The sequence below is a fragment of the Rosa chinensis genome, chromosome 3 (genome assembly GCF_002994745.2).
Source record: "Rosa chinensis cultivar Old Blush chromosome 3, RchiOBHm-V2, whole genome shotgun sequence".
NCBI lineage: Eukaryota > Viridiplantae > Streptophyta > Magnoliopsida > Rosales > Rosaceae > Rosa > Rosa chinensis.
The window spans coordinates 8,986,247-9,013,600 of NC_037090.1; the positions used below are offsets into that span (position 1 = coordinate 8,986,247).

The 27,354-nt window shown below is 38.5% G+C and overlaps 3 protein-coding genes and 1 non-coding gene across 6 annotated transcripts; 2 read left to right on the top strand and 2 right to left on the bottom strand.

Annotated features, from left to right (window-relative positions):
- Positions 1-9,970: 9,970 nt before the first annotated feature.
- LOC112194747 lies at positions 9,971-14,976 on the top strand. 3 transcript variants are annotated; one of them, XM_024334973.2, is made up of 4 exons: positions 9,971-10,166; positions 10,268-12,031; positions 12,372-13,423; positions 14,606-14,976. In XM_024334973.2, the coding sequence occupies exons 2-4, from the start codon at positions 10,529-10,531 to the stop codon at positions 14,739-14,741; spliced, it is 2,691 nt and encodes an 896-aa protein (XP_024190741.1). In that variant the 5' UTR covers positions 9,971-10,166; positions 10,268-10,528; the 3' UTR covers positions 14,742-14,976. The 3 variants fall into 3 exon arrangements, with proteins under 3 accessions (XP_024190741.1, XP_024190740.1, XP_024190742.1); XM_024334972.2 differs by having other exon boundaries at positions 10,333-12,031; XM_024334974.2 differs by having other exon boundaries at positions 10,333-12,031; positions 14,609-14,976.
- Positions 14,977-15,189: 213 nt separating this feature from the next.
- On the top strand, positions 15,190-18,618 carry LOC112194748 (flotillin-like protein 4). The gene has a single exon (XM_024334975.2). It carries the CDS (start codon positions 17,147-17,149, stop codon positions 18,584-18,586), a length of 1,440 nt encoding a protein of 479 aa, XP_024190743.1. The 5' UTR covers positions 15,190-17,146; the 3' UTR covers positions 18,587-18,618.
- Positions 18,619-20,133: 1,515 nt separating this feature from the next.
- On the bottom strand, positions 20,134-20,226 carry TRNAY-GUA. Its single transcript has 2 exons — positions 20,190-20,226; positions 20,134-20,169 (listed from the first exon to the last, which is right to left on the bottom strand). It is a non-coding gene; the product is annotated as a tRNA-Tyr (tRNA).
- Positions 20,227-21,207: 981 nt separating this feature from the next.
- On the bottom strand, positions 21,208-24,081 carry LOC112191999 (CBL-interacting protein kinase 2). Its single transcript, XM_024331507.2, has 2 exons — positions 23,923-24,081; positions 21,208-23,186 (listed from the first exon to the last, which is right to left on the bottom strand). Exon 2 carries the CDS (start codon positions 22,754-22,756, stop codon positions 21,332-21,334), a length of 1,425 nt encoding a protein of 474 aa, XP_024187275.1. The 5' UTR covers positions 22,757-23,186; positions 23,923-24,081; the 3' UTR covers positions 21,208-21,331.
- Between the last annotated feature and the right edge of the window lie 3,273 nt (positions 24,082-27,354).

Below are 27,354 nucleotides of genomic sequence, written 5' to 3' on the forward strand. Positions count from 1 at the left end.
ACACCAAATAAATGCCAAAGTTTCTCATCTTTATCATAACATTTCATTGATTATTCATTAATTTATTTTATCTTTTTATAGAAAACAAGGTGTAGTTCTAATTACATCAATATGTTGTTGCCTCTTTTATGACAGTTCAATTGTTATGGAAGAATAGTGGCAGAAGTTTGTTACCAATAGATAATGGCAGTTGGGTTGTGGTATTAATGATGTAAAATTTATGGGGTTTTGCAGAAAAAGAAGAAGAATCCTCCATTCTTCAAGTCATTGTTTGATCAAGTTGAGATTAATCCGTGGGTGCCGAAGCGCTGCAAGTTGTTGTATAAACATGCAACAACTATCATGAAAGAAACGGGGAGCTCAATAAGGATGGTGTTTTCTGAAGAAGTGTTTGGCGAACCCACACAACTCTTTGTCTTGTCTGAGAATGTGATTAATCTGTTGGAGATGCAGTGGATTGGCCAAGGAGTTATAGCAGCATATGAAGGGTAAGCTTCACTTTCTCTAGTGCAATAATTCTTATTTTGTTTATGCAACAATTCAAATTAAGTGATATCAACCAAGTTTCAACTATATATGATCCTAGATATTTGTGGAAAAATTCGAACATATTTATTCTAGTCTAGCAAATGGTTATGTTTGGAAATGTGATATGGATTATAGGGTTTTGCTGCATTTCATGTCTTAGCTTTTGACACAGGTACTTGCATGAACTTATTACTGAAAGGGACCTTTTGGACACCTTTGCTTTTGTTGATCCGGCAGCTACATACAATTGTGGAAGACCGGACTTTGTGCGGTACTTAGTTGATCGGTTAAAAGAGGGAAAGTCTGATCGTATTTTCTTTATGCCTTACAATCCGGGGTAATGCTGCAATATTTTTAGTATACTTTATGAAACTGCTTTTATATTTTGCATAATGTTGACTTCATTTTTATTGCAGGCAGCATTGGATATTAACTATCCTATGGGAAGGTGAAATCTACATGTTGGATCCGTTGCCAAAACCAGTCCATTACAAAGAATGGGAGACCTCGGTGATGAAGTAAGTATTACATTATATACATTGAGCTGTTTTTTTACATATCCGACCAAGTAGCGCTAAAATTGGGTAATGATAATATGGTTGTGTAGTGCGGTGAAAACCTTCAATGCTGAAACTGGAAGGGTCAACAAACTGCCTAAAGTAAAACCGCTTCCGGTAAGGCTTATACATGTGTTTAATTGGCTGAGATAATACATTACATCTAGTATGTCGATATATGCCTTAATTCAATACTTTGAATAAATAGGGCGTACCTAAACAACCGGGTGGAGTTGAATGTGGCTATTATGTTATGCGATACATGAAGGAAATTATAGAGGATGAGACACTTTCATTTCCAACCAAGGTATGTATATGAATTATTATGAAGAACATTTTGGTTTAATTAAGTATTAGCTTGTTAAGCCTAATTATGACTTATATGTTCTTTAATACATTTCTAGTGGGCGGTAAAGTCGCGCAAATCATATACCCAAGCTCAAATTGACGAGGTGCGCAGTGAAGTGGCTGATTATATACAGAGTTGGGTGTAGGACTTGTGGCTATGAAGAAATTTTTGAGTAAGGCTAGCTGTTTTTGCTATGAAGGAAATTTTGGTGTATATATGTAGAACTAATATAGTTGGTTTCTATTATGTTTATGGCTAGCCTTTGTAGGTTTTGGGGTTTTGGTTTGTGAATTATGTAGAATCATGAATGAAGATGAGAAAATGAATGGAAAGCCCCAATTTTTGGATGATATATATGAGAAATGTATTTCTAGATCTTTTCCAACCACCACCAGCTAGATGGTTACTTGCACATCATTCTTATATATATGAACTGATGTATATAAATGGGAAACAAAACACCAATGTCAAAGAAAACGATGTCAATTCAGAGATTACAAATCAGTACCTAAAACTGGACTGATGTCTCATGATTATGAACATATCGATATGTCACTAAAAAATCGATGTACACAAAACCAAGGCACATCGATATCTAAACACCAAACCATTATCTATTGTCAACATACAAATCAGCTGTTATAAAGTAAACCGATTTACCGTGAAATACAGAACATCAGGTTTGTAAAATAGAAATGATGTCTACAAAACTACTAGACATCGTTTCAACTAAATAAAAGCGATGTTCCTAGTAACATAAAACATCATTCTTAATAGATTAACTGATGTTACCTAAAGGTACATACATCGTTCTGAGGAGAATAATGTGGCAAGATGCACGTAAAAATGGACACGATCATGTAGCATTTTTTGGAGACTGATGTCTACGAGTGTATTAGACATCATTTCCGAAATTGTAATCGATTTAAATGTTCACTTAGGTATTGTTTGAGATATATTTTATTAAGCATAAAATGTGAAAATATGAAGAATTAAATATAGTTAACATATAAAATTATGTTGATTATAATGATTATACATCGATTTATTTTTTAGAATCGATGTTGTTTGTTGTCTGGGACATCGGGTAAAAACGTGCTTATACTGATGTCTATATCTTTTACATCAGCCACAAAGACATCGGTCAGAATTTAGTTTTACATCGGTTCTGGACTGATGTAAATGAACAGAATTCTAGTAGTGTGGCCCCAATTTTGTTAAATTTTGATATAGAACCTATTAGCATGAGTCATAGTTCCCTATTAGGAATAGATTACAAGGGAATATATTGTTGTAACTACTTACCTTGTATATGTAGTGTAGTACAGTAGTACACAATTGTTGTAGTACGATGTAATCTGTTTATATACACCACAGAATGGGTTTAATGATATATCAAACAATTCATTCTCTCAATCTTGTTATTTAACTTGGTATCAGAGCAAAGATCCAAGAGGACTTTGTCTCTTTCTATTTTTTGTTTGAGGAATTAATTCAAAAAACCCCATTGTTAGGGTTATTCCGTCCAAGAACGATTAGAGCATCTTCTTCTTGGACATCATTCAGACTGCATGCGTTTTCCTCTAGCACTGAAGGTCAGCTTGTCCAGTTCGTCCTTCTACACGCCACCTGCTGACAACCTAGACCGCCATCTCTCCTCGTTATGACCAGAGTTTTCAGTTTGCAGCCTAGATCGCCATCGCTTCTCTTCGACCGGATTCTGCAGTTCGACTGGACTCTTCAGTTCGCAGCCTAAGTCCGACTAAATCCTGCACTTAATCGCAGCCCACATATTGACCGGTTTCGACTCAGTCCGGCGTCACGATCTCCCAGTCAACTCGCCTCAACTCGGTCAACTCCCCTAAACTCGGTCAACAACTCGGTCAACTCGCCTCAGTCAACCCTAAGCTAACAGATTCAAATATATATATATATATATATATTATTCTTATTTCCGCTGCGTACTTCGGAATTTGTGTTGTTTCCTTTTTGTATTATTGTAATGTGTGGTGATGACAGTGAAGGTCAAAGTTTCAAGATCAATGAGGTCCAGAAAGTTGAGGTTTCTATCCGCAGTTCAGATGGAGGTTCTTTTGGAGGTACGAAACTCTGTGGTACCAACGTTCGAACGTGGAAGAAGATTATGTCTGTCCATCTTCGTGGCATACACAAGATGAGGCATGTGACTGGAACAACCAAAGCTCCTAGTGAGGAGGATGTGGATGCCTATACTAGGTGGGAGGATGATGATAGATCTGTGATGGCAATATTATTCAAAGCTATGACTGAAGATGTGCTACAGTTGGTAGAAGAGTGTGAGACTGCTGAAGCAATATGGAAAACATTGGGGGATCTGTATACAAATGAATATGCTTTTATACAGGTTCATGAATTGATGTGCAAAACTAGCAGTATGCAATAGAATGGGCAATCAGTAGCTATATATTTCACCAAGCTGAAGAATGTATGGGCTGAAATTGATTAGAAGCGTCCCTGCAAGATCAAGAATCAGGAAGATCTTGTGTGGTACCAGAAGGAGAAGGAACTTGAAAAGGTTCATGTATTCTTAATGGGGCTTCATGAGAAGCATAGCAGTGCCAAGGGAGAATTACTCCGAATGGCAGACCCTCCTAGCCTCAACACAACTTTCACATACATCCGTAAGGATAGTCTCAGCAGGAAAGTGTCAAACATGCACAGGTTGAAGTGTTTAGCCTAGCCATCTAGGCCAAGTCACCTGCACCCTTCCTTCAGCAGCAGAGTTTCATTCCCCTGCATCAGTAAGATCCTTCACCAGGCTTCACTAACCGCCCCCGTCCTCAATGTCCTTATTGTAATGACCTTAGACATGTTTGAGAGACTTATTGGAAGCTGAATGGGTACCCTAAAAAGAAAGGTTATCGTCCTAAGGCAAAGGCAGCTGCGGTTCAGTTGATCCAAAAACCAGACTTCTATGGCATGGTCGGACAGGATCATCATACCACAGGTGGGGCTGCTCCTACGGTCTCTATAGCTGGTCGTGGTAAGATTGGTATGGCTTTAAAGGTTTCTAACTTTGTTGGTTCTGATACATGGATTATTGATTCTGGTGCCTCCGATCATATGACTTATGATAAATCGTATTTTACTGACTTATCTTCCCCACCAGTGTCCTATATAACCAATGCCAATGGTGAGGCCTTTCCTGTGTTAAGGTCAGGGTCAGTTTGTATTACTCCTACCTTAGAACTTCATAATGTGTTATATGTGCCTGACTTGTCTCATCATTTGATATCTGTTCCACAGTTGAATATTGAGTCTAAATGTTATGTAACCTTTTATCCTATGTATGTAATTTTTCAGGATCTTCTCACCAGAGAGATAATCAGTCGGGGGTATCTGAGGGGTAGGTTGTTCCATCTGGATCAGACATGCGCATGGGAGAAACCAGGAGCACAGTCTCGCGCCACTTTGACTTCGAATTCTGATAAGCTAAGTGAAATTTGGTTGTGGCATCGCCGTTTAGGGCATCCATCTTTTAGTCTTATGAGAAAAACCATGCCTACTCTATTTATTGTGGATGAGTCTGTTTTCCATTGTGAAACATGTTTTTTTGGCCAAGAGTCATCATGCTTCTTATTCTCCTAGTGTTTCTAATAAAAGTATTATTCATTTTGAGTTGATTCATTCTGATGTTTGGGGACCTTCTAGAGAGCCTACTGTATCGGGTATGAGATACTTTGTGTTGTTTATTGATGATTGTACGAGACTGTCATGGGTTGCTCTTCTTAAAACCAAAGATGAAGTCTTTCCAGCCTTTCAAACCTTTCGAACTCTTATTCAAACACAATACCATCACACCATTAAAGTCCTTCATTCTGACAATGGAGGAGAATATGTTAATCATGTTTTCCAAGAGTTTTTTCAAACTCATGGGATTGTTCACCAAACCACGTGTCCACAAACACTAGAAAAAAATGGAGTGTCCGAAAGGAAAAACCGTCATTTACTTGATATGACTCGTGCCCTTCTTTTTAGTGCTCATATGCCTAAGTATATTTGGGGCGATGCTATACATGCTTCCTCTCATCTTATCAATCGTCTTCCATCTAGTGTCCTTCAGGGCAAAATTCCATTTGAGGTTCTTGCATCTCATGTCTCATTACATTCATTTCATAATCTTTCAGCTCGTGTCTTTGGTTGTGTTGTTTTTGTTCATATTCCTAAACACCAGAGGTCTAAGTTGGATGCCCGAGCTCTTAAGTGTGTGTTTGTTGGCTACGGAGGCTCTCAAAAATACAAGTGTTATCATCCACCTACCAGAAAGTACTACGTCACTACGGATGTTACTTTCTTCGAGGACATGAGCTATTTTTCCTCTTCCGAGACAGCTATCCAGGGGGAAAATTCATATTTTGAAGAGCTGTATCATGGAGAGGGGGATGAATCAGAAGGAGGAGCAGAAATCACACAGTCAGGATGTATTTTGACGGATCCATTTTAGACTATTAGCTCGTCGCCGTCTCCCGCAACATAAGCTCCAGATATCCAGGCGCTAGTTTCAATCACTTAGAATGAGGTTAAAGACACAACTGCCCCTCCTGCCATCACTTTTACCCCTGACCCACTGCTTCTTGGTACTGAAGATCATTCGTTCGAGGTATGTCCATCCATTGGTAATAGTAGTAGTGAGTCTAGTGTTGAGCAATATGTGTTACCAAATAGGACCACTCGCGGTCAATCAGCAAAAAAATATGAACCTACTCTCACTGCCAAATCAAAATACCCAGTCGCCGACTATATGTCTACTAGGAGGTTGTCTAAGTCATATGAATAATTTGTGAATTAAATATCTGCTGTATCAGTACCTAAGAAAGTGCAGGATGCGTTGGGGGATCCAAAGTGGAGGAAGGCAATGAAGGAAGAGATGGAGGCGTTGCAGAAGAACAATACTTGGCAACTTGTGCCTCCACCACAAGGCAAGAAGGCTGTAGATTGTCGTTAGGTGTTTACCGTGAAGCATAATGTACATGGATCAGTGAATAGGTACAAAGCACGCCTTGTAGCAAAGGGGTTTACTCAGACGTATGGTATAGACTACGATGAGACATTTGCTCCTGTTGCCAAGATGAACACTATTCGGGTTTTGCTCTCATTTGCTGCTAGTTTAAACTGGCCACTTCGATAGTTTGATGTCAAGAATACATTTCTTCACGGAGAGTTAGCTGAGGAAGTGTACATGAGCTTTCCACCTGGGTATGTAGTTGCTTCTCTTGGTGATTTTGTATGCAGATTGAGAAAATCTCTATATGGTCTCAAACAGTCACCTCGAGCTTGATTTGGGAGATTTTCACAGTTCATGCTGAAGGTTGGTTACAGACAGAGCAACTCAGACCATACCTTATTCCTTAAGCATCAACAAGGGAAGGTAACAGCTCTAATTATTTATGTGGATGATATGGTAATTACTGGCAATGATACTGTTGAGATTGATAGACTGCAGAGACAGCTGGCCTCTGAGTTTGAGATGAAGGACTTGGGTGAACTTAAGTACTTCTTAGGAATTGAGGTAGCCAGGGGGAGAAAATGAATCTATCTGTGCCAGAGGAAGTACGTTCTTGACTTGTTGACAGAGACAGACTTGTTGGATTGCAGACATGTTGATACCCCTATTGAGCAGAACCATTGTTTAGCTGAGTATCTAGATCAGGTACCTACTGATCGAGCTCTCTATCAGAGGTTGGTTGGACGCTTGATTTATTTGGCTCATACTAGACTCGATGTTGCATATGCAGTAAGTGTGGTGAGTCAGTTCATGCATAACCTGAGTGAGAGTCACATGGATGCTGTTATGCGAATTTTGAAGTACTTAAAGTCAGCTCCAGGAAGGGGAGTGCTGTTTTCTAAACACAACAACATTCTTGAGGTTTGTGGCTTCATTGGGCTGGAAATATTATAGACAAGAGGTCGACATCAGGTTACTTTACCTTTGTGGGAGGTAATATGGTTACATGGAAGAGTAAGAAACAGAAAGTTGTGGCACGTTCTAGTGCTGAGGCTGAGTATAGAGGTACGACTCAAGGAATGTGTGAATTGCTGTGGCTGAGAAATCTGTTACATGATCTGGGTTCAAACTCAAAAGTACCATGCAGTTGTATTGTGACAACAAGACAGCTATTGACATATCACATAATCCAGTACAGCATGATCATACTAAGCATGTGGAGGTTGATCGTCACTTTATAAAGGAGAAGCTAGATGCCAAAATTATTAGCTTTCCTTAAATGAAGAGCAACTTGCAGATATACTTACCAAAAGAGTTTACAGGAATGCGTTTTATGGCTCACTAAGCAAGTTGGGCATGGTTGATGTATATGCGCCAACTTGAGAGGGAGTGTCAGCGTGAGTCATAGTTCCCTATTAAGAATAGATTACAAGGGAATATATTGTTGTAACTACTTACCTTGTATATGTAGTGTAGTACAATAGTACATAATTGTTACAGTACGATATAATCTATTTATATACACCACAGAATGAGTTTAATGATATATCAAACAATTTATTCTCTCAATCTTGTTGTTTAACTTTAGCAATGAACTTGGCTTTTCTATGAATCAGTCAATTGATCGTATGCATGTTTAGAATGAGATTTGGACCTCTGACACCATATTTCAACCAGAACAATATAACATTTTGGTGTCTATACATTCTTCTTAGTATTGTAGTTCTGTGCACACTTAGCTAAAACCGTTTTCTGGTTTGAACCGAGTACAAGCATAATCTACAACATTACAGCTGTGAGGAACGTAAACATAAGAAAACTAAGTGATCAAGTAGGTGCTCAGTGGTTAGAGCACCCACTACCTATGTACAAAGTCATGGGTTCGAGTTACTATAGGGGCAGGAGTAAAACCCTTTGATTCTCTTTTTTTTTTTTAAAAAGAAAAAAAAAGTAGGTGCTCGATCCTAAGAAAGGAATCATCGATCGTATAACATCACAATGCGAAATTGCGAATAGATCAACGAGCATCCAATTCCAACATATAAAAGCATAGCTTGGATTCAGTGCTAGATCGAGCTCGTGTTGCCGATAGTTTAACTTAATGAGGAGATGCTGCCAGTGTGCCAGTGATGATCGACATATTTGTTTCATTGCTCACAAACTATGTTCAGAGATGGTGAACAAGTTCATCCAAAGTGGTTATGGACTTGCAGGCTCTAATCCATTGCTATTCCCATTGATCAATTGATCAGGGCATTACTTGGGCTTTCATTTTGCTTACTATTGGGCTTTTCACTCAGGGAATACTTGAACAGATTGACTGAGTTCAGCATGAGATTGAGGAATGCTAGATCAGCAATCTTTCAAAATTTTCTTTCTTATTCTTCTATCTTATAATCTTAGTCAATGAATGGATAATGAAGTTTATGCATAGTGACATCAGATTAGTCAAGACAAACTTGGACCAATTCGTTCTTCCATCATGGTTAATTAACCCTTCAAGACGTTTGCCGGCTTAGGCAGGTTCCAAATAATTTTTTTTAAGACAAATAAAAAGAAAAAAAAATGCTTATGCACATGTTTGATTCTCACTTCATGATATGTTTTGATGAAACCCACAACCCAAAATAAGTCACAATACTCATCGATCGTTGTTAATTTGTTTTAACTAATTGGAGATGGAATGTTGAAATTTAAGATCTCTACTAACATTTTGTTGGAGAAATGCGTTATTCACTCTACCAAATGTTAATTGACTCGCGTTATCTAATATAAAAAATATTAATTGGCTCTTAATTACTAGAAGTGACTTAACCTAAAGATGGATATTGCAAGATATACCTTCCAATCTCAATTTTTGACTAATTTAAGAGATAAATGGGCAATGAAAAAACCGAGACATTAAGCAAGGAAATAGTTTTGCTAGTGATATTTAGCAACTGAACATTCAAATTAGATAAGCCTCACAATTACTCTCATGGAAAGGAAAAGCAAATAACAAAACCCAAAATAAGGAAATAATAAGGCATCCATGAAATCCAAGAATTTCTCATGAATTTTCATAACATCTTTTTTTGTTGTGCTCAAACTCTTATATAGTTCACATTCTAGTCAAGTCCATCCAGTTCTAAGTAGCCTCTACACCCTTCTCTGTCAAAATCTTTGCGCCAAACTTTGACTAAAAAAAAAAAAACGTAAATAAGGTAATTAATTTAGGATGTAGAACAATTCACACACCAATCACACTTCCCCTAAATGCACCCATCAATCATTTAAAATCCAATTAATATAACCCCCAAAACCCTTTTGATAGTTTTAATTTCCTCTAATTACTTATCCCCCACTCTAATTAAACCCCTCTTAATTACTTTGGTCTTTATCCTTTTTCCCCCTAAAGATAAGTACTAGAAATTCCTCTCAAGTATTAACACATTACAACCCTCCATTAGTCTATTCACCTAACCGACCATTACGAACCCGGTTCAATCAACCCTGCTAGCCGAACCGCCCGGTCCAGTCATTGCCTATATAATTTGTTTTCCTTACTTTCTCTCTTTTTCTTCTCCCATCTCTCTTATCTTTTTCCCTCATCAGAATCTCTTCTTCGCTGTTAACGCATAACAAACGAGCTTTCACGGCCGTCGTGGACCGACCCGAAAATCCGAATCCGAAGTGGCGGCTCCGGTTAACGCCTTGGACTTTGTGCCTCTCATTCTCTGATTATCGTCGCGGCATGGACTTCGAATCTGTAAGTCTCGCTCAACCCATTTTTGATTTTGCCGCAGCAGCAGCTCGGATTTTTTTATTTTTTATTTTTTGAAAACCCTAAAAAAAATTGATTTGGTTTAGAAATCTTTCTCGGTGCATCCGCCGGTTATTGATGGATGATTGTCTTTTTCTTCGGTGCTGTTAAGGGATACGGGATTTTAGTGGTGCTAGTGTTGTTGGAGCATTGAGGGAACTAACTGCTTTGGATTTGTGCGGCGAATTAGGGTTAGGGTTTCTGGTTGGGAGCATTGCTTGGGAGGATTGAAGAGTTGATCTCTAGGGTTTTGGTTGGTGAATTGGGGAGGGGAGGGGGGGGGGAAGATTGGCGACGGGTAGAGGATAATGTGTATACTTTGTGTGATTCAGAAGTGGTCTCGCCGGGTAGCTACGATGCTTCCTTGGTTAGTTATTCCATTAATAGGACTATGGGCTCTCTCTCAGCTTCTACCGCCGGCTTTTCGATTCGAGATTACTTCGCCCAGGCTCGCCTGTGTTTTTGTGCTCTTGGTTACTCTCTTTTGGTACGAGATTTTGATGCCCCAGCTCTCGGCGTGGAGGGTGCGGCGCAATGCCAGGCTTAGGGAGAGGAAGAGGTTTGAGGCGATAGAGTTGCAGAAGCTGAGGAAAACAGCAACGAGGCGGTGCAGGAATTGCTTGACTCCGTATAGGGATCAGAATCCTGGCGGTGGTCGGTTTATGTGTTCGTATTGTGGACATATTTCTAAGAGACCGGTTTTGGACTTACCTGTGCTCCCTGGGATCGGAATTTCGAATTCGGGGATTATCAGGGATTTGGTTGGAAAGGGCGGAAAGATATTGAATGGGAAGGTGTGGTCTGAGAATGGATGGATGTGTGGTCAAGATTGGTTGGAGAATGGCAATTGGGTCAGTGGTTCTATAGGTGGGAAATCTAGTTACTGGAAGAAGGATGGGAGTAGTGTTTTTGGAGGGGATGAGAATTGTTTGGCAGAGAAGTCTTATTCAGGTGTCGTTATTTTTGCCTGCAAGCTACTGACCTCATTTTTCTTGAGTGTTAGATGGCTTGGGAGAAAGATTTTTAGGATTAGTACATCAGGAGATGATGCTGCATCTGATGCGGAGCATAAAGCAATGTTGGCCAAGAGGGGTGAGAATGGGGTCAACTTTCAAGAGAGTAGAGGAGAAAAGGCACGCAGAAAAGCTGAAGAAAAGAGACAAGCTAGGATAGAGAAGGAGCTCTTAGAGGAGGAAGAGAGAAAGCAAAGGGAGGAAGTTGCAAGGTTGGTGGAGGAACGCAGGAGACTTAGGGATGAGAAAAAGGAAGCTGAAAGAGGAGATCGTGGGAAAACATCGCCACCTTTGAGGGAGAAAGATAGTAAGAAGGAAGCAGAAAAGAAACGTCAGGATAGAAGGAAAGATAAAGACAAGGGTTCTAGCAAGAGCAATTCTGATGCAGAAGAGTTGGAAAAGAGAGCAGGTAAGGAGAGTGACCGGAAACGGGACTTTGACAAGAAGAATGACAATGAACGTCGGGAACTTCAGAAATCTGGGACAGATTTTCTCAAGGGTCAAAGCATGGAGGTGGGGTATGGTGCAAAGAATCTATCTGCAAACAATTCAGTGAGGGGAAATGCTGGATCTAGGTACCTGGACCGCATGAGGGGTACAATTTTTTCTTCTTCAAAAGCATTCAGCGGAGGTAGTTTCTTTGGAAAGGGTGCTAATACTACAGTGACAAAAGAAACCAAATCTAGCATTTCCGTGGATCACGTCCATAGTCCTGCCCACAAGAGAGACTTATTTCCACCTGAACGCGTAGCTGCTAGACCTTTTATGAATGGAGATGATAAGAGTATCAGCCGCCCTGTAAGTTTTCTTGCTGCATACCTCATTTTAATTTCAGTTTTTAGTACCTCTTTATTCAGTTGCCTGCCTAGTTCTAAGTTCTCAAATAATTTTTTTATATTATAGATAGTACGATCTGCTCGAATATGTCTATTATGCCATGCGTCTATGAGGCTAGCCTTGACTTTGTGAGCATTCACTAATGTGATCAATACTTACCCAAACCTATGCTGTCGGTATTTTTAAGTGAAGAAGATAAAAAGTAAACTTGTTGCCTTATCATTTGTAATAACTTTAGGCATATTATAAGAAATTGTAAGTGGATAAAATAAGTTTTACAATGTTGAGCCAATTTATGCAGATTCAGTCTGAATCACAGCCAGGGACAGCACCAAAAAAATCATGGCAGCAATTATTTACTCGTTCATCATCCGTTCCCGCATCCTCGAGTGTAAATGTAATTAGTAGACCAAATGCAAAGTCCCAAACAGAAGTACAAACTCCTGTGATATCTGGTCAACCATCATCAATACAATCTTTTGACAATCCAATTAATTTTGGTCTGCCATCACCATTCACTATATCTCCCTTTCCTAATGGAGTCACTAGCAGCAGTTTAGGCTTTTCTCCTGCAGTTGAACCCATGTTCCATCGCATTGGAGAAGGGCATCATGAACCGATACATGAAGAGCCAGAGCTTTTTGAAGACCCATGTTATGTTCCCGATCCAGTATCTTTGCTTGGGCCTGTCTCCGAGTCGCTTGATAATTTTCAGTTAGACATGGGGGCTGGCTTTGTGACGGATGTGGGATTGGAGAGGCCTCGCACATTAAAGAATGTATCTGCTTCTTCTGATCTCAACAAGCCATCTCCAATTGAGTCACCTTTGTCACGAGAAAAATATAATTGTAATCGTGTTCCAAGTACACCAAAGGCCCAGGATATGCATTCTCCACCCCTAGATGATGCAAATGCAAATGATAAGGGTACGTGGCAAATGTGGAATAGTTGTCCTCTTGGTCAGGAAGGTCTAGGTTTATCAGGTGGCCCAGCCAGCTGGCTTTTACCTTCTGAACTGAACAGATCCAACAAGGATGATCTTGTGCACCCTTCATCTCATATGTCACTGTTTTCAACAGAAGAGCAGGTTGTTTCTGGCCCCCATTCTCCTCGGCATCAGAGCATATTCCTTGGTAATGGGCATAATGGTGGGACATTTAGCCCTGTGACTGGTTCAAGTGATCATGATCCTTGGTTACAGAAAGCATTTTTTCCACCATTGTCAACCGCTGAAACCCATTATCCTGTCAAACCTTCAGAGGAAGCTACTAAAAATGAAAGATTTTTTGCGAGTCCCAGCAGATCTACAACCAATCATGCGTTTGAGCTGTCTCCAGGAAATGGCTGGTCCAAGTAAGTGCATTTCACTTCATCCATCTTACATTTTACTGCTGGTTTGAAAAGTTGCTCTATGTTATTCTTTAAATTTTTATGATTGATTATCTGTTGCCTTGTAAAATGGTGAGGTGTAGTACTAGGAACGCTTGCTCTTGCTTAAAACAAAGAATTTCAACTAGAAACAAATGATGATAGAGAAAAGGGCAAGTGAATATGGCTATAACACTTGTTTGGACCTTGGAGCACAAAGATGCTCAAGAAATTTATGAAAATGCTACACTTCATAAACCTGTAATGAAACAGGAGATTCTACTATATAAGTGACACTGATTTAGCCAGCTTTTATTGGAGCTATCAACTATTCCAAAGCATTTGGTTGGTTCTGAAGTCCTTTCCTGATTTGGTCCTCGTAATGATGTCTGCCAATGTGTCTTCTGCATACTGCTTTCGCCAAGTACTGGCTGATTGCTTTAGCCATCATGCAACTGGCTTTCCGTTGTTATTGTGGTTTAAAACAAAAAGTTGAAAGTGATATGAGCAGTATAGCTACATGATCTAGTTGATTCTCCAACTTGGTTCTAAGCTGTCTCACTTCATCATATCTTGCTATTGGTATAGCTGCATGTTCTACTTGATGCTCCAAATTGGTTCTAAGCTGGCTGGCTTCATCGTGTCTTGCTATTGTGTTGTCGGTATACTGGTTTCTGATAAGAAAGTAGTGACTTTTTGCTTTAGCCATCATTCAACTGGCTTTGCTTTATGTTGTAGTTTAAAACTGATATGAATAGTATAGCTAGATGTTCTAGTTGATAATGGTGTTTGGGCATGCAATTTCTACTTTAGCTGACGTGTATTTATTCTGTTATAAGCATGCCCCATTAGGGTTTGCTCTTCTTTGCTTCTTTTGCTTATGTAAAAGATAACTTTGATTTCTTACTAAGTCACGAGATAGAAGGGCTATTACCGTATTAGCAAGGTGTTCATCTAGGTGCCATAGGCCCAAACACACACTATTATCAGCCTGTATAAATTTTTTGGATGGTTTCATTTGTGCATATTTTAATCAAATAATAGGATGGGAGATGCTGTAATTGGTTTTGATTTATCTGGGGAGTAAGAATTTTTTGTTTTTGAAATGTTTCTAGTTCAGCTTGGATAGAGTTGACTTAATTGTTGTTTGCTGTGGTTTGTTGTTAGCAGGAAGGAATCGATTGAATGCGGTGTGCAGGGTACAGCAGGGGAAGGTGTTGGAAAGCAATCAGTTCTGAGGCCTCATGTCAGGGGTCCTTATCCGCCAACCCCAGATGTACAGTCACTTTGGTCTTATGTTTGAAAACAGAATGAGAAAGAGGATGAGGGACTTAAAAAAACACACCTCCTGTACTCTAATGGAGGCAAATAGCCTCTTTTGGAGGAGAGTTTAGAATACTGAATGCATTGTATCTTCCTGCTCTTCTTTATAAGGGAGATTGATGTTTACTTACATTAGCTTGGATAGGAATACACGTGACATGCATGCTTTTATGCTCTTAGATAACTGCTAGGTGTGTCACTGCCCTGATTCATTAGTTTCTTTTTCTTTAGAGGTGGGGGTTGTTATTACATCTATGGGGAAATTCTACATTTGCAGAATGGTGCTTGGTCCTCTTTTGTTTAACCGTGAACGGGTGTGTTGTATCATACTAACAAGTGCTGAAGGAGTGCCTTCACTCCTTCCTATATATAGTTCTAATCCTCGACCTTTCCACAATCTGTTCACAGGTAAAGGGATTTGACATTGAGTTCTTGGAAAGCCCTTGGCTCCTCCCTCTTTGTTAGCACCTGGCAGTTTAGCAAAAGGTAAAACTTTTTAGTCCCTTCGGGAGCATCACTTCTCCTCTTTCCTTTTGGTTATGGTCTTCGTCCATTTTGAGCCGTTCTGCTGTCTGCCCTTAGAGCAAGGAAATATCATATTGCAGGCCCTCTGGTTCCTCGGATTTCTTGTGGGAGATACAGTTTGGTTCAATCAATCGTTAGGTAGTTGTCAGGAGCCTTCACTGATCATTGGAATCAAATTTGCTCACCATCTAAACTATGCAGCCGCCACGTGTAACTCTCACTAACTCTGGTTAAAATATTTTCAGTTTTATAACTCTTTTAGAGAGATACTTCATCTCTTAGAACGGCGTTTCATCCCTTCCCAATTGATTTCACTTTTTTTCTCTGTTCTGCCGTCTTCTTTCTTAATCAATCCTCTGTCAAGCAATTAATTCCTGCCAAACAAATCTTCTTCTCTCTTGCGAGCCGCATCTTCTTTCAACCACTCTCTCCTTCTGCTACTACTTTCCAAAATCCATCTCGATTATCATCAATTCATCACACTTTTTTTGTGTGTTGGTTTCTGGGCATACTCCAAGGGCACTTCAGTTCATCAATTATCATCAATTCATGGGAAATATGATCATCTGTGACTCTGTGTTTATGTAATTTCTGGGTATTTCGATCATCATCAATTCATCAAATTTTTTCAAAGCTCCGAAAAAAAAAAAAAAATACAAACCGGAAGGACGTAAAAAGATCGGAATATCTAGAAATCCATAAAACAAAAGAAAAACATATTAGTAATGATAGTTTCTTGAAATTCATATTACCAGAGACTCAAAGAGGTAGTGGAAGAGTAGAACTCAGAAAATTTTCTCATCAATAACAAAGATGAAGAAAAAGAATACAGTAGAGAGAGAAAGGAAAAGATATGGATGAACCGTGGTGAGAGAAAAACATATTAAAAGAAAAAAGAAGATAATTATTAATAACAGTTAACCAGAGTTAGTGAGAGTTATACGTAGTGGCTGCATATATAGTGGTGGTATCACCAATTGAGTTTATGTGGTGAGCAAATTTGATTCCCTGAATATTGTATTGTCGCCTTCCTATTTGCGCATTCAGTCATGATTGTATTTTCTAGCTGATACTAATAGTGTTGCCAATAAAATTACAGAGAGCCGGTAGAGAATTATCTCGATTGTCATTTGAGCATCTGAACCGTTTCCCACTCATACTCTTCTAGTCTAATACCATACGCCCTTATTTTGACTAGTCTATTTGAGTGCGAACAAACTTGCCAATTGTTTCTGGCAAATAAACAATAATTTTTCAATGAAAACTTCTACAAGTCAGCCAAAATAAGGGAAATTGATTGTTGAAATAATAGGTACGCCGTACGCGTACAATAGCAAGAACGTACCGTGCAAACAAGAAACATTCCCTGATTCCCACATATTGAGAAAATTCAGATGACCTTGTTAAAGAAAATGATTCAATTATCAAACGAAAAGATCAGGAAATTCTTCTACCAAAGAAAAGAAAAGATCAGGAAATTCAGTCCAGAAAGAAAAACCAAAATAGAGTAGTAGATCACCATACGAAATGGTACATTAAATTCTTTTCCAAAAAAAGAAAAAGAATGGGTAGTCTTTAATTTTGATTTGCTTTCTTCTCTGTCAAGTTTGATTGGTAATAGCTCACTTTTCTGATGATCGTGAAGTCCGCAGTTTCTCAGAAACTAGGAGTCTAATTGACGAGGCAAGAGCTCGATCAACTACAAATAAATTCAACATGAACCCTCTATATAATCTCCCAGCTACTTCAGAAGAACTCATGCGAACCTCGATCAGATCGTTAATTTCCAGTGATTTCATTCAAAACCTTAAACAGTAGTACAGTGATACATTCCAAACCCGCGGCCTAATACAGTCTACCATGTATAGAGTAGCAAGCGCTAATGAGTATCTAGTGATCACCGGTCTCGGAATAAACGATATCAAGATCAGAAAAAAGTCATGGGTGCTCCCCGGGCAGTCCTCCACCTTCATCGACCTCTCCCCTGTCAACTACACCTTCGAAGTCCAAGCCATGAGCGCCGAAAAACTCCCCTTCATCCTCCCCGCCGTCTTCACCATCGGCCCTTTCGACGCCAAGGACTCCCTTAAGAAGTACGCGAAGCTCATCTCCTCCCACGACAAGAACTCCAGCCACGTCAAGGAGCTCGTCCAGGGGGTCATTGAGGGCGAGACTCGTGTCCTCGCAGCCTCGATGACCATGGAGCAGATCTTCAAAGGTACAAAAGAGTTCAAAAAGGAGGTGTTCCAGAAGGTTCAGCTGGAGTTGGATCAGTTCGGTCTTTATATTTATAATGCCAATGTGAAGCAATTGGTGGACGTAGAAGGGCATGAGTATTTCAGTTACTTGGGGCAGAAGACACAGATGGAGGCGGCCAACCAGGCCAAGGTCGACGTGGCCGAGGCTAAAATGAAGGGGGAGGTGGGCTCTAAGCTCAGACAAGGGAAGACATTGCAGAATGCTGCGCAGATCGACGCGGAGACTAAGATCATATCTACCCAAAGGCAAGGGGAGGGGAAGAAGGAGGAGGCTAGGGTTAACACTGAGGTTAAAATTTATGAGAACCAAAGAGAAGCTGATGTGGCAAAGGCGAATGCTGAGCTGGCGATGAAGAAGGCCGAGTGGGCCAGGGAGGCGCAGGTGGCGGAGGTGGAGGCGGAGAAGGCAGTGGCGTTGAAAGAAGCCGAGCTGCAAAAGGATGTGGAGATGATGAATGCTATGACTACGACTGAGAAGCTCAAGGCTGAATTCTTGAGCAAGGCAAGTGTTGAGGCCGAGACCAAGGCGCAAGAGGCGAATTGGAATCTCTACCAAAAGCAGAAGGCCGCGGATGCAATTCTCTACGAAAAGGAGAAAGAGGCTGAGGCGCAGAGAGCAATGGCCGAGGCCAAGTTTTATGGTCGGGCAAAAATAGCTGATGGAGAGCTTTATGCAAAGAAGAAACAGGCCGAGGGACTTGTGGTGCTTGGACAAGCGGAAGGTGTGTACCTGCGCACTCTTATGGACTCATTGGGAGGCAACTATGAAGCGGTGAGAGACTACTTGATGATTAATCGTGGGATATATCAAGAGATTGCTAGTATTAATGGCGAGGCGGTGCGGGGACTTGAGCCGAAAATTAGCATCTGGACCAACGGCGGAGAGGGTGGTGCTGACGGCGGCAATGCGGCTATGAAGGAGGTTGCGGGAGTTTACAAGATGTTGCCACCATTGTTCAAGACTGTTCATGAACAAACAGGAATGCTGCCTCCTACTTGGATGGGCAATCTACCAGTTGCTGATAGTTCTAAACCTAATTGAACTTATTTGAATTTTCTCGGCTTTCTTGTCAACACAGGTGTTTTTCTTATATTGTCTGCGTTAACTAATTAAGAAAAACGAGAGATTATTCAGAGCACCGCCGTGCACTTGCACCAACATAAATAAATGGTTAGATTGCATTAAATACACTTTTTGTTTATTAAAAATATCAAGGGTTGAGATTATTTTATAAGGGTTGAGACACTTACACCGTCGGTGCATAGAATAATTTCCAAACTAATTAAATTCATTATTGTATTTGTTCAGTGAACTTAGTCAACTAGTCAAGTAATTTCGTGGAACTTAGTACCCGGTTTTATTTGACACCATTGTTATTATAATTTAGTCGGGAGATTTAAATAATGGTGCATTAGTTTCTATTTCAAGACTGGTCGTTCATTCTGAGCATTCCGATTTCCGAGACTCGGTGTGTGAGTTTTTTTTTCTTTTTTTTCTCCATTCTGAGACTTGGTTTAAAATTTTAAATGTGGCTTTTTACTAATCATAGCATCAAATGAATATAAATATAAAAGAAATTTAACGTGTCCATCAACAAGCTATAAGTTCAAGTGATGTCAAGTTAATAAAATAAATAATATAACTGAGAGAAGTTCCACAATAAAATTAAAAAAAGAAGAAGATGCAAATCAAATGTAACAGCGGAGACATAAGAGATAGACAGATAGTTGATAAGTTTTGAGTTGAAAAAGAGACTGGCTTCCACTTGATTAAATTTGCCGAGGTCTCTAATGGGAAATTCTTGGTTGTTCACACTGAATGTGAGTGGTTTCTCTTATTTGACAATTAAGAAACATAACAATTTGAATAAAAGTGGAACTTCATTCCAAAAAATAAAATAAAAAAATAAAAAATAAAAAGTGGGACTTTGCAATTTGCATGGTTAATTTGACATGTTAACATAAGAGCACATGTGAAATGTCATGACATGTAAAACTAAGGGGTGGAGTTAGAATTTTAGAATGAGGTGGGCTAATTAAAATATTTTATAACATATGGGCTACATTTAAAAATTTAGGAATATTTAAATTATTAAACTAAAATTAAGCTATAAATTAAGGGGAGTGTGATCCATTTTACAATCCATACTTTTTTTTTTTAAAGTTCTTATAAGAGTTTATAAGACAAAGTTTAAGTTATTAAAGACCAAATTTACTTTACTAGAAAAAGAAAGGAGGATTGTGGATTTCATTTTCAGATATTAATGTTTTTCTAACATTTGAGATGGGCTAGTCCATCGCAGGTCCGCAGCCCATTTATAGCTACATTGTTGGCCGAAACTTGTTAAATTTTGTTAACACTTTTTATTTTCTTAAAATTATCCGGTATCACATAGAGTATGATTTTTAGAACGTCTTCTATGTTCTAATTGATGGATTACCGAAACGTCAAATAAAAAATTTTTTTTGAGGAATTATGCTGTCTAATTTCTACAAAAAAAAAAAAATTATTTAAATTTTTGCCAAACTCCGATTGTGATGCATTCATAGCAAAGCAGGGCGAAAAAAAGAAAAAGGTTAGAAAAATAATCCGACCTACCGGATTCGAACCAGTGACCTAAGGATACCTGACAGGCTTTAACCCACTACAGTCCTCCGCTCTACCAACTGAGCTAAGGTCGGTTTGTTAACAAAGCGGCTAATTATCTTATATATATATATATTAAAGGAAGCAGAGTCAACAAAGGAGGCGTGGAAATACATTCTCTGTACGCGTGAAACATTCAAACAAACCGACCACAACCGCACAATAATGCAAAACGACTTCAACTTGACAAGCAACATCGTAAGCAAAGGAAACATAATTTTTTTTTTAAAGATAGTTTTCCTGCAGTTTTTCGGTTTATTAGAATTATTTTCCTCATAATCATAGGAGTAGAATAAGTTTCTTGTTTCAATATCAAATTCTAGTTTAGTGTCTATCGGTTTATTTTATTATTCCTGGTTCTACACTAAAAATAGGATTTCTAGTCATGGGTTAGAGCCTATATAAGGCACCCATTAGATTTATATTGTACATTCATTGCATTACAACCACATCTGTCTCTCTCACTCAGACTCACTTCCTGTGTGCAAAGCAAAGAAAATGTGTCCCCTACGGTTCATATTGATACTCTTGTCTACCACGCTTGCCGGTTTCTTCTTGTTGAGAAACATCGCCTCGGAAAATGACTCGGAGATATGCGCACCTTCTAATAATGGTCTTCAAGAACCAGATGCATCATCATCCCCCTCCTTCTCATGCAAGGTTGCATCTGCTATGAGATCTGCGTTTTGGACAAGCGTTGACATGGCAAGTGGACGCTACCTATGGAGAACTTTGGTGTCTTCTTCGTCTTCTGTCCATTCTCACTAGCTAATTTTTCGGATTGGTTTTTCTTCGTAGCTCTAAATCTCTGATGGGTTGTACTGATTTGCTTGTGTAAGCTTTGTATTCAGGTTAACATCTCAATTATAGTTATGAAAATACAGGACACTGAAAATTTGATCAGTCTTTACCCTGTTCGATGCTGTCTAAAGATAAATGCTTACTAGAATCTGATATTTCAAGGTAACATGAAAAATTATTTCACATACATTCATCTGCAACCATCCCACACAAAGTTGAAAACAAATTCAAATTCTTGCATTAATGGAATTTGTAATTGTCACAATGATTAAAGCTTCTCAAGAATAGAATAAGAAATACTACAATCAAATCCCCTACAATCAAAGTCCCTTGCTAGGATTATGCCTCCAGGGGAGAGACGACTTCAACTGGGAGCACCAAAGGTGGTTGTTCTTGCTGCCCTTGCTGCTCTGGTTGTGGTGGCTCTTGTTGCTGCGGCTGTTGCTCCCCTTGCCAAGTCCAAACAATGTCCTTGAGACCTGGTCTCACCTCCTTTTTCATGACCTTCTGATACTCTAATGTATCTCCACTAGACTTCTTCACCTCCACCAAGTGAAAAGACGGGGTGATCTCAAAGATCTCAGTTTCAATACCTAAAACCCCCTTCCTGCCTTCCGTGGACCCTTCCATTCTCAACAACCCTCCATCCTTCTTCTTGATTTTAAGTCTCAGACGCTTGGCTATGTCTTCCAGCTTGCTGATGATGGTTGAAGCAGTTTTGTTGGATGTAAACCGCACTTCTTTTTTCTGTTCAGCCTCCTCAAACAGTCCAGACAAGTCAAAGCCAGCCGAGTAGGAGATGATATCAAAAGCGTTCAAGTTAGACGGCTTCTGCGCTAATTCTTGCTTTGCCTCTGTCACAGAATTGTTATCTCCACCAGGTCCAAAAATGGCATCAGCATCCAGAGGGGATAGCTCTTTCACTGGTACTTCAGCAATCGCAGGCTTTTGGACCAGCCCCTTACGGAACCAAGAAGATTGCATTATTTTAGACAAAGATATCCGAGTATTTGGATTTGGGTCGAATATCTTTGACAGCAACCTGCGTACTTCAGGAGTAAACCAGTTAGGGAATTTGAATTCCCCCTTACCAATCTTCCTATACAACTCCATCAGATTTGCATCATGAAATGGAAGATAGCCAGCCAATAGAACATATAATATCACCCCACACGACCAAATGTCAGCTTTGGCACCATCATAGCCTTTCCTGTTTATTACTTCTGGGGCAACATATGCAGGAGTCCCACAGGTTGTATGAAGCAATCCATCTTGGCGCTTGGATTCACCAAGGGCACTCAGTCCGAAATCTGAAACCTTTAGATTTCCATTCTCATCCAAAAGTAGGTTTTCCGGTTTCAGATCACGATGGTATACACCTCTACTGTGGCAGTAGTCAACAGCACTGATGAGCTGTTGAAAATACTTTCTAGCATCATCCTCCTTTAGCTTGCCTTTGGAAACCTTGTTGAAGAGCTCACCACCTTTGACATACTCCATGACAAAGTAAATCTTGGTTTTGCTGGCCATTACCTCGTAAAGCTCCACCACATTTGGATGTCTAATCAATCGCATCACAGAAATTTCACGCTTGATCTGATCAATCATCCCGACCTTCAAGACCCTCTCTTTATCAATCATCTTTATGGCCACACTCATGCCAGTTTTGAGGTTCCTAGCATGGTATACCTTGGCAAAGGTTCCTTGGCCTAACAATCTACCCAATTCATATCGCTGCATCAGCACACTCCCTTTGTTTTCCATTCCCGACTTCTATTCTTGTACACAGTAGAAGTTACTTCTATATGATAGCTTAGAATATGATATAGGAACTATTCTCAAGAATCTAAAAGGCTATGAGATCAACCGTCCTCATCGACATAATGTTTTGACAAGAGGTACCCCCTCAAATTGACTACTGCCGCCGGCATTTGAGCACACAAGCGAGATGGGCTGTGAGTTTGTCCAATCTCATCCTTGGTAAACAAGGGCAGCTCAAACAGAGCTACACTCTCACCAATCACTGAAGAAGAGTTTTCAACTTTGAAGCACATCTTTCAGCATTCCCTAGGTTTTCTTCTTTGATAACCCCGAGAAAACTGAAGAAGATGAGTAGCTGAAACTTATGCAGACAAGAAACTGAATAGCAATCAGCTAAGTTTCCAACTCCCTAACAAATATATCAGATTTCCACCTGAAAAAGAACCAAAAGGAAACAGATGAGCCTTTGCGTGCTTAAAATTGCTACATATTGCAGAATAAATAATCATGGTACTGAAAAATGTGATAATTAGCCATAATTTGACAGGTCTTATATATATATATATCACTCTCACTGCAAGCTATCAACTTTAGCAAGTTGTCCACATCTTAGAAATAAATTGAGAATTTTGTTACTTCACATAGATTTGAATGCATATTTTGACAATTTTACTATAACTTTCTCATTGCAAGCTATGAACTTTAACATGTACTTCAACATCTTAAAAGATAAAATGAGAATTTTGTTACTTCAACTGTTAAGGAATCCATCTTTTGGCATATGCAAGCCAGGAATTAGCACCTATACATCTTAAAGGAAAATTTGGAAGTCTATATATTTTCACATGGTATTGAATTTATATACATAACCTCCTATGTCCTATGTCATAAACATATGCACACCTTCAAAACCTACATGGTGAACCATGAATGAACAGAACAGAGCACAACTGATCTGTTTCTTGTGAGAATCAAGATTGTACAAAACTCAATCCTCAAAAGAAACAGGGAAAACCCAATTCTCAATTTTCAAGGAAACCAAACAGGAAAATACGGAAAATTACAAACAAAATCTCTACCAATTTGCCAAACTCAACAAAAATTCCATATTTTGCAGCAAACAACAAGAACAAACTAGAATTGAATTGAATTAAAGATTTGAACTTTACCTTAGATTTGAGGAAGAAATCTCAATCCTCAGAGTTGAAAGTAGATAAGAAAGGAAGAAGAAACTGAAAATTGCGAGAGGTTGAAGTGTTTCTGGCGAAGTTGGCTTCTAGCTTAGAAGGAAAAACCAAATGTGTGTTGGCCCAAGAGCGCCACGCACCTCTTCTTTATACCCTCATTCACTTTCTAGACTCCTACGCCAACCATTATTATTTCAATATCTTTCTCACTACTTTTTTGTCTCTTTCAATAATGAGATTAATACTGCTCATTCTCTTTTTTATTGTCATTATTACAATCGTAATTATGGAAAAAGAAATGTAATGTCCTACCATCAATATCATCTGTGAGACATAATATTTAATCAAAACATAAAATAAATAAAGAAGATCATAAAACTAGAATATCACATTACAAAGCAAAGAAATAAAGTTAAAGATCTGACGGGTTACATATCAGATTTCCACGATAATGAAATTATTTTTAAATATTCGACTCAGTGTTAAATCCATTAAAACGATAAGATCCCATTAATATAAAGATTTTTTTTTTATGGTAGAGTTTCTCTATCTAATATATATTAAAAATCCTGGTACATTTCTCTAATTTATCATATTTTCTTGCTCAATTTTCACAATAGCAACCCCAAATCTCAATTCTCAAGAAAAAATATCCTGACTTTATAAGATTTAGATAGGTGTCTTGATTTGTCAATTTGGTTGTCATTTACAATATATATGTTATTTGAGAAAATATAATTAGGTACCATAATTAATTATTTTCTTAATGGATCTTAATAGATTTTAAGCTTTTAACGGTCAACACAAACTTTAATGGTTCAGTTTTAGTTTTAGTATCATTCACATGATAACTTACCGTTTGTTATCCGCTACAAGCTAGTTGCTTTAGCAATGCTAACTAGTTTTTAGTCAAATTTTAGCCAAAATAACTAAAATGTTATTGGCGCCACTTTTGAAATGAGTCTACAGCAGAAAACCGAACTATTTAAAATTTTTGTTGATCGTTAAATATATAAAACAACTTAATAAGACACGAACGAAATATGGCATAGCATTTTGCGAAATTTATGAAATCCTTTGTACGAACATATTTTATATTACAAATATACGCGTGAAATTGAAAAGAAAAGAAATCTTCTCAACTTGATCGGGTTCCTTATTTAATCAAAATGTGGCATAAACCCCTAAGAGCATCTCCAACAGCTTCCCTATAATTTCTCTATTATAGGGAAGCAACAATTAAAAGCTCCAAAAAGATTTATGCTTTAACTCCAACAGATTCTCTATTTTAGAGATTCCATAATTATTCCCTAAATCATTCCCTAAAATTTTACAGATTGTAAATATAGGGAATTTTGTTTTCTCTCTCATCACTATCTCTATTTTAGGGATAATTATAGGGAATCTGTTGGAGTAAAACAACCAAATTTTTCTCTAAAATGGAGAAAAATTAAGATATAGGGAAGCTATTGGAGTTGCTCTAATTAAGCTGAGGTTTCCAGATGTTCTGTGTGCCACATGTAAACTTATATATATGCTAATCATTGGTTTGCAAGGTGCCCCCTTTAATATTCACCGGACGCGTTTGATTACCATTATTTGCTTACCTAAAAAGGTTTTAAACAAAAATTCAGTTCATCTACGTAATCAGTTCATCTAGTTTGTTCTTAATTCAGTTCATCTACGTAATCACAATTTGCTTTTTTTTTTTTTTTTTAAAACCCTTAGCCCACCCCACCCTTACATATGTCAATGAGAATCGAACCCATGACCTTTACAATGTTAGAATTATAATCACAATTTGCTTACCTAAAAAGGTTTTAAAGAAAAATTCAGGTTGACATCCACCATTAGTCATTAATTACATATAAAAGCTCTATGTATGATTTCTACTTTTTCAGGTGAAAGGTAACCATTCATATCATACCAAGTTATATTAGGTTGGCATGGATGGGTCATCAAATCACACATCTATAAACAATAACAATTCACAAGTCTTAATCGATTTCAACTACAATTTGTTTCCTGCCGTTTATATTCAAAATCTAATTTTCTCCAAAACGTTTAAGAAACCAAATTGATTTTAATTTTGAAATGAGCTTTTACTCCACAAGATATATAGAAGATCATGAAGGTTTTTCTCCTATTCTATTAAGAGAGTCTAAAGCATGTTTTAAATATGTGGTAGACGAAAATCAAAGCTCAAATTAGTGGAATTGACTCAAATTTGGGGGCATGTGCGGATAATTTAGGGTTTGGTATTAGGCAGGCCTTGTGAAGCTTCATGCATCAACATCTTTCGACGTGTGCTTCACTGCTTTGTCGAAAAAAAAAAAAACACATCTTTCGACGTGTCACACCCCAGCCAATGAGGAGACGACAGCACGACGGGGAATCATTTGGAATTTAGTAAGGTCTCACCTTCCTGGGTCGTTGTACTAAGTACTAACGCGCAGCCATTCAATTCTGAGGTCTCAACTGGTGATGCATACCTACCATACACGTTTGAGGTCTCGTTGTTAGTCTTTGGCCTCTTGTTAACTCACTTGGTTAAGCTCGTGGATATCCATCGTCTCCCACAAGATTCTGGAAACCTCTAATAATTCTCTTGTGATCGAGGTTTTAGTTAATTATATAATATATGATATTCCTGAAATGAATGATGAGCTATATGAACTTTGGCAAAGCTCAAGCCAAAGTGCCAAACTTGTCTGTTCATTTTTAATGAATCCCTAAGAAATCTTCTGGGGTAGGATGTCGCATCTGGAATGATGATAATTGAGTTTAGTAATCGTGTAAGGCAGAGACCAACTTTTTGTAATCTACAATTTTCTTATGAGTATGAGATCTGAGCCTCTGAGGTGGTGGAACAAGGTGTCTGGCATATTCCGAGTCTTTGGTTCCAGACCTAAATTAATTAATTCTCCCATTGAATAAAATTCAATTAATTAGTTACTTGATGTTGATGCCTTCAAAGTTCAAAATGCGTATGCGTCCGTCCAACTTGGTTAGATATGAAGTTGACCAAAAATGTAAGTCCTTCGATCAAGTTGTGCTTCCATTCCTTTACATGGCCCTTCATCGCTTAAAATTATGTTTCGCGTGGGAGGTGGGTTAGTTTGATGGTTGGTTGGATGAACACTTGGCTATATTTCTGCAGAGGTTGACTTGACAGAGTCATCGAGACTTATTTTTCACATCTAAAAAACTATTGCATCCTACATGTAAGATAGTTCAAAAAATTTCACCACCACTATATGATTCGAATTTGGAGATCATAATAGAAAGCAATAGAGCATAATGTTAAATGCATAAACGAACTCCTAATTAAAATACTATTTTTCTCATGCATGTTTCAAGTTAGAACATACTATAAGGTTTAATGTAAACAACAGGTCTATTTCGGTTTTGTTT

Coding starts and splice junctions, on each gene's coding strand:
- LOC112191999 (XM_024331507.2), bottom strand. CDS start 22,756: ATGGAAAACAAAGGGAGTGTGCTGATGCAGCGATATGAATTGGGTAGA.
- LOC112194748 (XM_024334975.2), top strand. CDS start 17,147: ATGTATAGAGTAGCAAGCGCTAATGAGTATCTAGTGATCACCGGTCTC.
- LOC112194747 (XM_024334973.2), top strand. CDS start 10,529: ATGTGTATACTTTGTGTGATTCAGAAGTGGTCTCGCCGGGTAGCTACG. Junction 12,032..12,371: donor ATAAGAGTATCAGCCGCCCT/GTAAGTTTTCTT, acceptor CAATTTATGCAG/ATTCAGTCTGAATCACAGCC. Junction 13,424..14,605: donor CCAGGAAATGGCTGGTCCAA/GTAAGTGCATTT, acceptor GTTTGTTGTTAG/CAGGAAGGAATCGATTGAAT.